The 14,638-nt window shown below is 42.5% G+C and overlaps 1 protein-coding gene across 1 annotated transcript in view; it reads right to left on the bottom strand.

Annotated features, from left to right (window-relative positions):
* The window catches only part of CLOCK (clock circadian regulator), a 44,136-nt gene that overhangs the window by 5,845 nt on the left and 23,653 nt on the right, over nucleotides 1-14,638 (bottom strand). Inside the window, exons 8-19 of the mRNA XM_029910619.1 lie at nucleotides 14,030-14,148; nucleotides 13,397-13,479; nucleotides 13,076-13,182; nucleotides 12,416-12,563; nucleotides 12,097-12,172; nucleotides 10,992-11,133; nucleotides 10,439-10,539; nucleotides 5,919-6,008; nucleotides 4,419-4,577; nucleotides 3,618-3,824; nucleotides 1,903-2,108; nucleotides 1,201-1,459 (exon numbers count right to left, since the gene is read on the bottom strand). Coding sequence (XP_029766479.1) covers nucleotides 1,201-1,459; nucleotides 1,903-2,108; nucleotides 3,618-3,824; nucleotides 4,419-4,577; nucleotides 5,919-6,008; nucleotides 10,439-10,539; nucleotides 10,992-11,133; nucleotides 12,097-12,172; nucleotides 12,416-12,563; nucleotides 13,076-13,182; nucleotides 13,397-13,479; nucleotides 14,030-14,148 — 1,697 coding nt within the window. The remainder of the gene's footprint in view (nucleotides 1-1,200; nucleotides 1,460-1,902; nucleotides 2,109-3,617; nucleotides 3,825-4,418; nucleotides 4,578-5,918; nucleotides 6,009-10,438; nucleotides 10,540-10,991; nucleotides 11,134-12,096; nucleotides 12,173-12,415; nucleotides 12,564-13,075; nucleotides 13,183-13,396; nucleotides 13,480-14,029; nucleotides 14,149-14,638) is intronic.

Here is a 14,638-nt window from a genome sequence, read left to right as displayed (position 1 = left end):
ATAAGCTTTCGTGGGTAAGAACCTCACTTCTTCAGATGCAAGAACTTCTTCACTTCTTGCATCTGAAGAAGTGAGGTTCTTACCCACGAAAGCTTATGCTCCCAATACTTCTGTTAGTCTTAAAGGTGCCACAGGACCCTCTGTTACTTTTAACTTGAACTTTGACATTTCAAGAATTTAATTTGCAATTTTAACATTCTTTTAACAGAATGACCACACATATATACAAAAACTAGTTAGGGATGCTGTAAGGGATTATCTTCCTTTAAAAGAAGGCAAAATTTCAGGTCCAAATAGGTTGACTGTGTCTCTACTTCAATGGTTCCCAAAGTTTTTGTTGTAGCAGATTGCCCCTCTAATGGACTGGCAACTGGCATGCCCCCTTCCCTAGGCCTTCCTGTGAGACACATTCCAGTACACTAGTTCTGCAAGGTCACTGCTGCCTCTCCTTTTACTAGTCCATTCTACCTCCTCTTTCCCCCTCTTCAGTCTTTTTTTGATTTCTCTTATTTTTAGTACGTATTTTCTGTTTTGCTCTTTTGTTATTTTCAATCTGTTCCTCCTTCCCTGCACCCTCTCTTTTCTTTCTGATCCAATCTCTCCTCTCCCCCATGGTGGCTTCTTCTCTCCTTACTCATGAGAAGGCTATTGCTGCTCAGGCATCCACTGGTATTTCCCTGAGGTCCAGGCAGCATGTGCTCCTGCAGCTACACAGAAGCAGAGAAAAGACACTTAGGCTGGCATGCTGCCTCCTTAGTCAGATCACACCTTCTTGCATTGTGGGCCACCATGGCAACTGGAGGGAAAATGAGAGGTTTACAAAGTGATGCCTGCCCCTTTACTTAGAATCAGGCATGCATGTTTATGGTGAGATGAGGTGGACCCAGTGTGACAATTATTCCTGTCCCTATTGTTTCTCTCCATGTCCCACTCCTAGTGTACTCTAATGCCCATAGGGTGGGAAACAGATTTATTTAAGTGCAGTTCTTATTTGTGAACCTGACAATAAAGATTGCAAGAGACTTTAAATAAGGTCTATGAAAGAACCTCCTCCCATGCACATCGCTTGTCTGAGATTAACAAGGTTGTTTATTTAAATAACATTCTCAGTCATCAAACTTGCAGTATATACTGAACCTGTTTACGTCACTATCTGAAAGTTTGTACAATCTGACAGATTTCTAGACAGCGCTGCATTACCTGTAAGAACTGCTGCGGGTGCTGCGGCAGCTGAGCTTGAGCCGATTGCTGAACTGTACTGAGCTGCTGTTGCTGCTCTTGCTGACTCTGTTGCTGCTGCTGCGTTATTGATAATGTCTGTGGCTGCTGCTGTTGTGCAGCAAAAGTGGGGTAGGCAGTCACCACCTGCCCCATAAACATAGTGCTTGGTACCATTACCGCTCCACATGCTACAGGGGCAGTGACTAATTTTGTGACAAGCTGCTGACCTTGAGAAAATCTGTTAAAGGAAAAAAGACATCAGAACGTCCTATCAGCTTAGTTTGGAAAAAAAATTCTGCTTCACATACACTGGATGAACTTTCCTGTATCAATCTGATTAGGTAAGTGCCAGTTTATCACTGACAGGGTCATTCAAGACAAACCAATTTTTCCTTTGCTTAATACAAACGAAACAAATTCAAGCGCAATGGGCTACATGTTGCCCTCAAAGGCCCACCCCTCCACCAGTGCCTCAACACCATGAGTTTTAATGGAATTACAGGAGTATCTCTTTGCAAGTTTGGTCCTCAGACTACAGCACGTGCACATGCCTACACTAAGTAAAACTGCATGAAATTTTTGGTTTAACTTTTGTCTCCTTTTCCATAAGATCTGGTGACTACTAAAGCACAGAAAGCTCTAGCAAAATCATCTGAATGAATATTGCTCCTTTATATTTACCTGATCTGTCTATCCTGGGTGAAAGTAGTTACTGCAGCACTCTGGTTGTTGTTTTGTGGTAAACTAGATGGAATCTGGACCACATTTCCTGTCGTTGGCTGGGAAATCACCATAGTGTTATATAAGGGGGCTGAAAGTGTATTCTGTGACTGACTGGTAAGAGAAGTCTGTTGATTGTGCCCACTAAGTATATTTTGCTGAGTATGCTAAGAAAGAAAAATATGTAATAAATTAATTGAATACAGCTGTAAAAATGTAAAAATAAACACCCCTTTCAAACACAGAGAAGGCACAGCTTGCTTTGCGGGCATAAATAACAATGCTGTACACTAATAGTTAATTATTGCTAATACTAAATGTTCTTATATATGATTTATACTCTCAAAACACTGTACAAAATAATTAATCCAGTCCTACAACATCTTTGTGAGTTATGTGAATATATATTATCCCAGTTTTTACAGATGAGCAAACAAAGGTTAAATTATTTGTCCCAGACCATGCAGTGAGTAAGTGTTAGTGCCAGGATTAGGATCCAGGAGTTTCTCACTCCCAGTCCCATGCTCCTCTTCCAAAACTCTTGTAACATTAGGAGAACTGCACAAGAAGGTGGAATGATGGGCCAGGCAGAACTGCAGGTGTAAGCATGCTCAGTCCCTGGAAGTGTTGGGGTGAGGGGAAGACAGAGAGCACGTCACTTTGCACTAGTCCAATCAGCTTTAGTGAGCTCTATGAAGGCACTTTATTGGGACTGAAGGCAACATAGGTCACCATGACAAAAGGCTTTCGAGGGTGGTAGGAATAAAGAACTAGGGATGTTCTCTCCCACCTTCCCCCAGGATACTTGGAAGAAACTGGAACAAAGGGCAGTGACTGCAAGGGATGTGAGTGATTGCTGGATCCAGGCAAAAGGAGATTAGTCTGTAAAAGGGAGCATTCTGGAACTGGTGAGGATCTTATCTGTATTCAGTTTGATTAGACACAGATTTGCGCATTTTATTTTATTTTGCTTGGTGACTTACTTTGTTCTGTCTGTTACTACTTGGAACCACTTCAATCCTACTTTCTGTATTTAATAAAATCACTTTTTACTTATTAATTAACTCAGTATGTATTAATACCTGGGGGAGCGAACAACAGTGCATATCTCTCTATCAGTGTTATAGAGGGCGAACAATTTATGAGATTACCCCGTATAAGCTTTATACAGGGTAAAACGGATTTATTTGGGTTTAGACCCCATTGGCAGTGGGGCAAGTAATTCAGACCCTGGGTCTGTGTTGGAGTAGACGGGAGTGTCTGGCTCAGCAAGACAGGGTGCTGGAGTCCCGAGCTGGCAGGGAAAGCAGGGGTAGAAGTAGTCTTGGCACATGGGGTGGCAGCTCCCAAGGGGGTTTCTGTGATCCAACCCGTCACAGCTGGGTCCTTCCAAAAGAACTACTTGTTATTCACTGCTCATCATTTACACTTGATAATTCTTCTATCAAGAGAAGACTATAAAATCTAAGCCTTTTCCTGACAGAGAAAACAAAATCTATTTCAACCCTAAGCATTTAGGGCATGAACCTGTGTTTCTTACACATTCAAATTTACATTGACTTCAATGGAAATTCTCTATATAGAATCACTGCAGGATCAGGCAGGCCCATAATGGGTTTCAATTTTGGTTCCGTGTGATTATACTACCTAGCATAGGTACTTATGACAAACTTTACCTGTGTTGCTGTACTCTGCAAAGGCTGTTGCTGTATCATGTGCTGAGTACTAATATGCCCAGTGTTCATTCCGCCTTGAATTTGATTAGCCTGAACAACTTGACCTTGCATGTTTATTGGTGTAAGCTGCTGAATGTTAGAAGAGTTTCCAGAAGTAAGCTGCACAGAACCAAAGTTTAATCCAGGAGTTGATTGCTGCAAAAACATCTTTAAGAAAATCCACAAATTAGTTTTTTTAAAACAAACTATTGATTGTTTAAAGTATTACTAAAAATTCTTAATACAATACCTTTGAAAAACAATTAAAGACAGAAATATTGTTTAATTGTAAGTGTCAGAGGCTTTATGGATGTACTATAAGCAATGGATAATGCACGATTAAAATCTCTTTCGTTCTGGAATAACGCCATTCAATATTTAACAGAGATACAGTAGTGTTACTCTGGTGTGAAGAGAATTAGATCCCTACATATTTAGTTTAAGGTTTGCATTTAAACAGAAGCACAAAGACAACTTGTACAAAATTTTGAAAAAGACAACATTAATTAGAAACTGCGTTTCTCTTTCCAGTATCTCCAGCAGTTTAGTGAAATGAAGTCAATGATGGGAAAATAATCTTATAACTGACAGATCCAAATACTATACATAATTTCTTCCCTGGAAATTGACTGTCTGTAGCAACAATCTATAAGGCAGGGCTTTACCAATATCATCCATTTTGACTAGATTGGTGCAGTTCAGCACACAGAAAGTCATTTAAGTCCCTACTAAGAAGTCAGTGTTAATCCAATTGTAACTCACCTGAAGCCCTTGACCATGGACCATTTGAAGCTGTTCTTGAATCTTACGCAACTCTTCTTGCTGCCGATGAATATTTGCCTCTATCATTCGTGTTCTTTGCTCCAACTGGTCCTTTAGGTGCTGCATGGCTCCCAATTGGGCTGAGAACTGGAACATAGGCTGCAGAGCAATGTATAGGTTAAAAGAGTTTGAATCAGAAACAGACAAACTTGACCTACAAAAGGTAAATCATCCCTTCATAGTAGCAATGGGAACCAAGCCCTATCTAGTAACATGCTACAGCTTGTTGTCTCTCACAATCTCTAGGCCAGTGGTGCCCAAACTTTTCCTCTCGCACCCCCGTTACCAGTAATGGAACCTGTCTGTGCCCCCTCCATTACTGCACAATTGGCTCACCAGAGGAGGTTGGCCTGAAGGTGGAGCTGGGGGCATAACTGAGGATAGGGGAGGAGCTGGAGCTTGAGGGGAGCTAGCCTGGGGGGCGGAGATGGAATGAGGGCAGAGCAGAGCTGGGGGCAGAGCATGGGGCGGAGTGGAACTGCGTCTGGGGCTAGAGCTGGGGGCAGAGTGGAGCTGTGGCTGAGGTTGAAGCTGGGCTGGGGGCAAGGCAGGAGGCGGAGTGGAGTTGCAGCTGGGGCCGGAGCTGGGCTGGGGATGAAGCAGGGAGCAGAGCGGAGCTGTGGCTGGGGCAGAGCAGGGAGCAGAGTGGAGCTGTGGCTGGGATTGAAGCTGGTCTGGGGGCAGAACAGGGCTGGGTGGTGCTCCATCCCCACCCCCAGTGCAGGGCCCTACCACGCGCCCCCCCCAAAAACGTTTCTCCGCCCCCGTCCCCCAGGAGGGGGCACATCCGACAGTTTGGGGAGCACTGCTCTAGGCACAATTACTTAGTTGTGAAAAGTTCTGAGATTGACACATACATTTAATGTTTAGAGAACTCTCAACAAAATAACGCAAACAAACAAAAGACACACACAAACACACAACTGCCCTGCACCCAGGTCAACCTCTAAGCAAAAAGCCTGAGCAATTAGATGGGTTTACAATGTGGCCTGAAGACACAAAAACTCAGCTGTATATCTCTAGGGACTGTCAGCATAAGCTGACTTCAACTGTCAGGACAGGGCATGGAGGATACAGTCTCTTAGATAACCAGGACAAAAGCCATATAGGCTACTACAGATCCCCATTGCCATGCCAGTACATTGTGCATCTCCCCTCCTTCCCGCCAGAGCATGAATTCAATATTAATCTGATTTTATACTTACGTCTGGATTTTTAAAACGGATTTTAACTTTTAACAGTGACAATTTATGTCATGTGGACATTTAAGAAGAAGTTTACCTTAATTAGGCACAAGAGAGAATGCAAGTAAAGATGACTTTGCATAAAATAAACTTCTATCACACAGTTCAGTTAATGAGAAAGTCCTTAATGCCCTATTCCAAAATGGGGTTATTTGCTGAAAGAGCCAGACAATAAATATACAAAACTAATTCATACCTGGGACATGCCTGGCTGGATCTGCAAAGTTGCAGGTTGAGACATCATTGGCTGTGCTAATGGTTGTCCAACAGACTGGGCGTTTAAGGACTAAGATTTAAAAGCATACCATAATTATCCAACAGAACTTGTCTCACACTAGATATAACTAAATTATTTAAGAAAAACTGTCAATTCCAAGATGGCACAACAGTACATTTTGTTAAAACACACTTTTATATAACACAAGGCCAACAGAAATGTGTCTACATTTATTTTAATATTTCAAGGGGATAATAGTCTTTACGCAAGTAAATGCTCCCTGCGATGTTTGAAACCGAAATATTGCAGCACTGTGAACATGCAGCTACAAGTGATTACATGGGGTGTATCTTTGTTCAAGTTATGATATATGTCAGAAATAAATAAAGAATACAAATAGTGAAAGGGAAATGGGAATTTCAGAACTGTAATAATTTGAAAGGTGGTGTTAGTAAGTAAAGATACCTGTTTTCAAACATTTTTAAGTTGACAGCATCTTTTTATTCCTCTACTAATCATCTCAAACCAACAATAAACCCACCTCAAATCACAGTCAATGAATAGCTCATAGCAGAGGGCATATATGGGATTTTCTAATATTATCAGGGTTTCAAGAACTATATGAAACTTTTCCATAACTTTGTTATTGGATGGGTTATACCTAGTTTATGAAAAACTGTATGAGAAAGAAAGCACAGATTTATGCATGTTGCAACAGGGTGGCTTGGCCCTTTAAGGGCTAGAGGTCTGGAGACAGTCAACCCTAGTTAATAAGGAAGCACACCTGAGCAAGGACCAACTCATTCACCTATAAAAATGCAGCAGAAGACTGCAGAGCGAGAATTCTCAGGGAGACCAGAATGCACTAGAGAGGCTGCTGGGAACAAGTAGGCTCCATCAGAGAAACCTGGAACTTGGGGATTGAGACTACAGGTCAGAAAGGTCTGGAAGCAGGGCCGTCCTTAGCCATAGGCAGAACAGGCAGCCGCCTAGGGCACCACGCTACCTGGGGGCACCGCTCTACCAGGAGCCCGGACAGACGGGAAGCAGTGGAGCATGTAAGAGCAGGGCTGCTGGGTCCTAGAGAGAGCCAAATGCAGCACAGTCTGAGGGAGGGGATTGGCTGCTGGGGTCTCTGGGAAGGGTAGGGGTACGGGTGGGAGAAGGAACTCACCTGTGAGTGTGACTTTCCCCCAGCGTGAGGTGAGGCAGGCTCGGCGGCTCTTGCACCAGTATCCTTTGTTGTCCCCCATAACGTCCATTCTTCTCCCCCCCCCCCAGGAGCACCCCTCTCTCTCTCTTCCCCCTCCCCTCCGGCAGGGCTGGGTTGGGTGAGGTGCTGGGGGGCGGGGGAAGGAATGAAAGTGAAAGTAACTCACTTCCTCAGCAGCCAGTCAAGATTGGAATGGTCACACACGGCTGGGCTGGGGATAGGGTGACCAGATAGCATGTGCGAAAAATCAGGACCGGGGTTGAGGTAGGGTGAGCAGATGTCCCACTTTTATAGGGACAGTCCCAATTTTTGGGTCTTTTTCTTATATAGGCTCCTATTACCCCCCCACCCCCTGTCCTGATTTTTCACACTTGCTGTTTGGTCACCCTAGGTGGGAGTAATTGGTGCCTATATAAGACAAAGCCCCAAATATCGGGACTGGCCCTATAAAATCAGGACATCTGGTCACCCTAGCTGGGGAGCGCGTCTCTCCCCTGGGCTGGCAGCGATCCATCTCATCCGGGGGGAGCTGCACAGGGCAGGATGAACTGCTGTGGCTCCATGGGTGCCCCGTCCCTGGGATCAGATGCTGTGCTAACTTCACCATGGTCCATTGGGCTGGCAATGGTGACCATTGGTGTGTGATCGGACCTGAGGGTTTTCTGCTGCTGTTGCTACTATGCACCCCAAGAGGTGGATTTTGGGGTCCTGCAGTTTTCCACCTATCTCCTCCTCTACTGCAGCTGTTGGACCAGCAGGCTGGGGGGTGAGCCAAGCATGAAAGCAGTATTGTGTTGCCATTTAGATTGTCATTTAACAACTTTGTTTGCCAAAAATGCTTGCTAACAATCCTGAATTCAATTTCAATATTTTTTTTAAAAAAATCAATATCTTAGCCAAAAACAGAAAATTAAGTTGTTGACAATTATTTGTGACAAGTTTGGTATGGGGCAGGGAGTGGGCCAGTTTTCATCAGAGAAACAAAAAATGTTGACTGACTTTCCTATAGCCCTGTTACTGCTAAATAGAGCCCTCCAACAACTGTAATATGCTCATCTCCTTACTAGTGTATAGAGCAGGGGTCGGCAACCTACGGCATATGTGCCAAAGGTGGCATGTGAGCTGATTTTTGATGGCACGCAGCGGTGGGCTCAGCCCACCTCTGCTCTGGGGTTCCGGCTGCTGCCCCATAGCTCAAGGTCACAGTGCAAGAACCTAGAGAGCCTCCTGAAGCATGGTGATAGTTTTGATTTAAATGGACTTGAACTGAACGAAGATTTGAGTACATTGTCACCAATGTTGCCACATGCAAAATCAGTGATGGACATTGTCGTTTATTCATACCACCAAACTTGTTGACATGTATCCTAATGTATACATTGCCACTCGTATTCTACTGACAATTCCTGTAACAGTAGCATCAGGAGAACGGAGTTTCTCAAAACTAAAGCTCATTAAAAACTATCTCCGCTCTACAATGAGTCAGGAACACTTGACTGGTCTTGCTATTCTTGCAATCGAACAAGACATCACTTTGTCTTTGTCATACAATGACATTATTACTGATTTTGCAGCCAAAAAAGCCAGAAAGATTGCTTTTAATTAAAAACAAATCCTGGTTTCAATACCTCTTCATACAAATTTCCAATAAAATGTTGACAAATTTAAAAAATTATATTATTTGCATCATTCTGTCAAATCAGAATTTTTTCTATAGCACTACTTCTTTAGTGCTAGTCCATCAGCATTACAGTGTGCTTAATTAAGTTAAACTGGGTTTAATAACGTGCATGTGGCAAGTTTTCTAATATTGTAAGCTTATGTTTGTGATGTTAAGAGCAAGTCAGGCACAGGGGCACCAGTTTAATAATCCCGCCTAGGGCACCATAAATCCTAAGGACGGCCCTGTCTGGAAGTGACCTGATAATGGGGTAAACCAATGAACTTGAGGAAGGACTTGATAATTTTATTTTGAATGTTTATTAATTTAATAAACCAGACCCTGAGGAGGTGTATGAATAGACAAAAGTGTTTGAGACTTACTCAAGAAGCCCCTTGAACGGGGACACTGAGGCAGGGGTTCAATTTCAGGCTTGCCCGAAGGCCCTGATGGGGGTTATGGGAGGCGACCACCCAATGAACACATGTAGGGGCCTATATGTAGGGCCCTAACAAATTCACAGCCATGAAAAATGCATCATGGACCATGAAATCTCATTTCCCCCAAGAAATCTGGCTACTGTAGGGAAGGCGGGCTCCTACTGTGCGCTGGGCTCCAGATGCTAGTCCTGGCTGGGCTGGGACTTCCTCTTCCCCTGCAGGGGCCACCCCCAGGGCTGGGTCAGACCCACCTCTGGGAACCTCCCCTGGCTGCAGGAAGCTCCACAGCTGCTGGCTGGGAGTCCAGCTCTGAAGGCAGTGCTGAAGTAAGGGTGGCACACTCCTGGAGGTGGGTTTGACCTGGCCTCAGGAAGGGGAAGAGGAAGTCCCATCCCTCCTCAGCCCCACTAGGACTAGCAGCTGGAGCCCGGTGCATGGTAGGAGACCCTGGCGGTGGTGCCCCCAGTCCTGCCCCTCCCCAGCTCCAGGCACAGTGCTCAGGGGCTAAAGGGGCCTTGAGCTGGCTGTGTGTGTGTGTGGGAGGAACAGCGCCCCCCTGACCATGGGGCCCTGGGCGATAGTCTACCGATAAGGCTGATCCTGCACCCTCCAAAAGCGACAGCCCCCTCCATACCCTGCGACCCTCAATTCTGTGCTGCTGCTGACGGCAGCGCTGGCGTTAGAGCTGGGCTCCCAGTCGGCAGCTGCTGCTCTCTGGCCGCCCAGCTCTGAAGGCAGCGCCCCTGCCAGCAGCAGCACAGAAGTAAGGATGACAATCCCGTGATCCCCTCCCCATGACCCCCCCTTTGGGTCAGGACCCCCCCAGTTACAACACTGTGAAATTTCAGATGCAAACATCTGAATCTGTGAAACTGACTACTTTAAAAATCCTATGACCATGAAATTGACCAAAATGGACCATGAATTTGGTAGGACCCTAACTATATGCATGTGAGTAGTCACATTTAGTTTAACATGTAAAATTAAACACCTGCATAAGCGTTTGTGTAAGTAACCTTGATCATGCAATCTTAGCAATCAAGTAGCCAGACTGAAAATGTTTTCACTTCCAGTTCAAACTCTATGCTTTAAGGAAAAAAATGTAAAGTTTACTGTAGATTTAAACATTTTAATTTACAAGTGAAATAAATGGATTTTACACAGAGGCTCTCCTTTGAAGAGTTACCTGACTACTAAGTGATGACCTCCTTGGTGCAGTCTTTTCATGACCAGATAAGTTTTGTCTTGGAGGAGTGCTAGTGTCCATTGTCATCTTTGTTGGTGTTGCTAATGATGATCAATGTAAAAGTGAAAACACATTTTGTTAATAATATTAATGATAAGCCTGATCCTGTAACTCCATACACGAAGAAGTCAAAGGGAGTTTTGCCTGAGTGAAAGCTTCAGGCAAATTTTTCAAAAGTACATTTCTATCAATTGTATAGGCCTGATAGTATGAAATAAGATTTTATTTTAATATCAGATGTTTCAATGGGTTTCTACTGGGCAACATTTAAATGTAGAACTCTCTGGATAAACCTGGTGCCCTCAGGCTGCTGCACTACTGGTAGTTAAGCCATCGAGAGGGACATTTTTAAATTTAGTGTTTCATTCAGATATATTATTAATAAAATATTTTAAAAGTTTTAAAATGCATTATTTCAATAAAAACACAGCAAAAAAGGACAGATACAGTCTCCCCTTATAAGGCAATTACGTTTTCAATGGTTAGCACTTACATGATGGATCTGAGACTGCAGTATGCGAAGATTTCCTCGAACTCCTGGAGGAAGCAGAAGGTGTACCGCTGTGATCAAATCTTTCCAATGCTTCTTTGAGGCTGACCGTGTTTATATGATTATCAGATCCGGAGTCCTGATTCTGAAGGGGTACAAATAAAAATCATTTTATTTGATGGTTCAGCACAGACAATAAATATTTCAGTTGGCAAACACAGCTTAGCAAATTAAACAAACATCTGACCCAATCAACCCCCTGAAAGATAAATCTGCAGAAAAAGTTTTGTCCTTTTATACTCTAGAAGTTTAAGTTTATGGAATTTCCATTTATTGGGTTCGTACCATGTAAAGAAAGGCGAGACAAAGCCATGAAAACCCAGAGTCCAAAGATATGCAGGCAAATTCTGAAACTCTGAGTTCTGTGCCAGTCCTGTGCTGCTGCACAGACTTCCTTCCCTCTCCAGCAACGTAACTCACTTCCTACTGCTGTTAACTCTATTTCTCTCTTGGAGGAGCGAGAAGCCATGCAGGCATAGTTAGTTGTGCCATAAGCAGCAGATTTCCACTGGGAAATTTGCCAGACTACCAAGGGAGCACATCATGAGTGCCTGCCCCTGACTTACCTTTCTGAGGCCCAATATCCTGAACACCTTCAGAGTCTCATCGGGAGGGTATTCATCCAGAAAGACTTCTGGATGCTCCTGAGAAGTGGGTGGAGGCCATGTGATGGAGCTATACTGTCCCCTTCTGCTGATTTCCCTCCCTCTCCCTCCCTTATCTGTTCCTTGTTTTTTCAGCTGGAAGGGACTACATCAATCTTTGTATCTGTATTTAACACTTTGGGGCCCCAATCCTAACTGGGGCCTCTGTATGCTATGTAATACATTAATAAACCTAAAAATAATAAAGGAGAACTCCAAGGTTGTACGTTGTGAAGCAGTCACCTTTCCTACATCTTCTTAGTCATGAGATAATATTTCATAGTTAAAAAGCATCGCATTAGCTGTAGCAGCAGAGGATAAAAACTTTCCTACCTTTGATTAAAAAAAATCAAATATACAGCAGTACAAAGGGACACTATATAAAAAAAAGTTAGGAAGCTCACTTTATTTGCTGCTATCTCTGGAAGAGACTCTTCAATACCAAGTTCTCGCCTTCTTTCTGCTCGAACTTCTGCATAACTATAAAAGAACAAACCACATTTATTATATCTCGTCTAAATGTTTTTTACAATAATGTCTTAAAATGTGACCTCCTCAGACATGCTGTTTTACTCATGGAATAAAGGGTATAAACACTCAGGAGGCTTCACAATGTTTTTGCAAACTACTATTAGTTAAATCTTTCCAATGTTTTAAAAACATCAGCAATACAGTTGCCAGTTAAGAGAGCTTCTCTAAAATTAATAAAAAAACAACTGTTACCTTACTACAGTGTGTGTACAGACAATAAACTCTGGCCTGGAATTCCACTGATGATAAGTAATATAGTAATGTGTTTGTAGCCAAATCCACTGCTGCCCCTTTGTCAGGAACCTGTAATAACATGACTTCCCTTTCCCGTATTGCATTACTAGAAGATAAAAAAAAAAATAAGACTTCTTTGCTTTCACATGTTATGTGAATTCTGTGACGCAGTAGTAATTCAATTATTTATATTATTCACTAAATCTAAACTAAGAGATCTTCACCTGAATCTGATTGACACTAGGATAATGACTAAAAACAAGATAAGAAAAAGAGGAACTTCTATTTCAAGTACTACACACAATGGAAAAGAAGGCTTTTCAATAAGTTATATTACAAATTTTTTCAGCTACAGCAGCCATGATTTTGTAATTTCTTTATATTAGAAGGCTGTGGTATGAGACCACGTCTCAGGAGCCTGTATATAAATTAACCATAAACATTTTGTAGCAGGAAACTGTGGTCTTGCCACAGAAAGTATCACTTGAGTGATGCAGGATTTCAGTAAGTATCCTGCCCTCTCCACACAATTCAGTATAATTAAGACGACTTTCACATAACGTACAGATGTTTAATTGAGGATGGTTTTTGTAGCACCGAGTTTTGACATTTACTTACAGTGTTCGTGACATTTTGCCAGATTTTCTAGGTCATCTACATGATAGTAATCGTAGCCCGATGTCCCCAGAACTTCGAATGGTAAATAGCCTATTATTGGAGGTGCCCTAGTTAATATAGAAGTTAATGTTACTTTATTTTTACATATAAAAACAATAAAATCAGTCTCATTCTAGTTCATGTTTACAACATGTTCTCCAAAATAATAAAAAAACCCACACAAATCCCAACTCAGTTTATGAATAGTCAGTGCTGATTAGCGTATTCTAAAGATTACAGCCAGAATGCTACTATGTACTACTTTATTATAAGGAATGGCACCTGTGATCCAAGAATAGGAACTTCCATTCTAAGCTATGTCTAGATGTGAACTCTTCATTGGGTTCTTCAACAGTGCACATTTCCTAAAAAAACAAACAAACAAACAAACAAGTCTCTCAGATCTGCTCTATTCTAATTTAGAAGCTCTTATGAAATTCAGACTTACTCAAAGTAAGCAGATAAATCCACAAGAACGTAGCTTTAAAAGTTATTTTTTAGGCACTTTCATTGTTTTTATGTATTTAAAGCAGACTGAGCCAAAATCTGATCTCAACTGCACTAGCTCTAAACTGGCATAACTCAACTGACTTCAATGAGTAATGCTGGTGTGAGATCAAAATCAAACCCAATATTAATGACACTGGAATATGAACTGAAATCAATGGCTTTTGAGGTTATTTCAAACTGTAATGAACTGCAAAAAACTTCTCTGATATTGTCAACAATGTGGAGGACACTCCTAGGTGAAAGCAGTTTAGACCAGATGTCTGCATTGTTTTGGATCAAAAGTTTGTAGCAGTACTTAAAGTGGTATAGTCACATTAAAAGTTTCATGACCTGAGCACACTTAAGTGTTTACCAAGTGTCGTAAATACTTGTTTTCACTTGTGCAGAGGAAAATCCCAAACGTACCTTGATAAACTGAGGTGTAGCTAACCTAACTGTAGCTACAAAGCAAACTCTGTCTTCATATGAAGGCCGATGGGGCCGCTGGATAGTTCCTTCATATCCGTTGTGTGCTGAGTTGGGGACTGAAGGAGATGGGGTGGGGGGAAGATGGAGAGGGAGAAGAGTTAAGCTATGGCTATACTAGAGACCGTACAGCAGCACAGCTACACCGATGCAGCTGCGCCATTGTAAGCTCTCAAGCGTTGCTGCTCTAGGCCAGTGGGAGAGAGCTCTCCCATAGACTTAATTAATCCACCCCCAATGAGCAGCAGTAACTATGTTGGCAGGAGAAACTCTCCCACAGACATAGTGCTGTCCACACCGGCACTTAGGTCACTGGTGGCTTATTCACACCCCTGAGTGACATAAGTAATACCAATGTAAGTGGTAGTGTAGACATAGCCTTAGTTACAAAATGTGCACGACGGCACAAATTGGCAAAACCCCCAACATTAACTTATTGTAAGATACTATAAATTTACTATGAATTATGAGCAAAGCTACATTTAAAAATACATACATGTGGCATATAATTTAATAGTACTAGTCATATCCATGTTATCAAAACCAGCA

Source organism: Terrapene carolina, unplaced genomic scaffold (assembly GCF_002925995.2).
Source record: "Terrapene carolina triunguis isolate 2854851 unplaced genomic scaffold, T_m_triunguis-2.0 Scaffold66, whole genome shotgun sequence".
NCBI lineage: Eukaryota > Metazoa > Chordata > Testudines > Emydidae > Terrapene > Terrapene triunguis.
The sequence above is the reverse complement of the archived record's forward strand: the minus strand, read 5'-3'. Positions and strand labels throughout refer to the sequence as shown.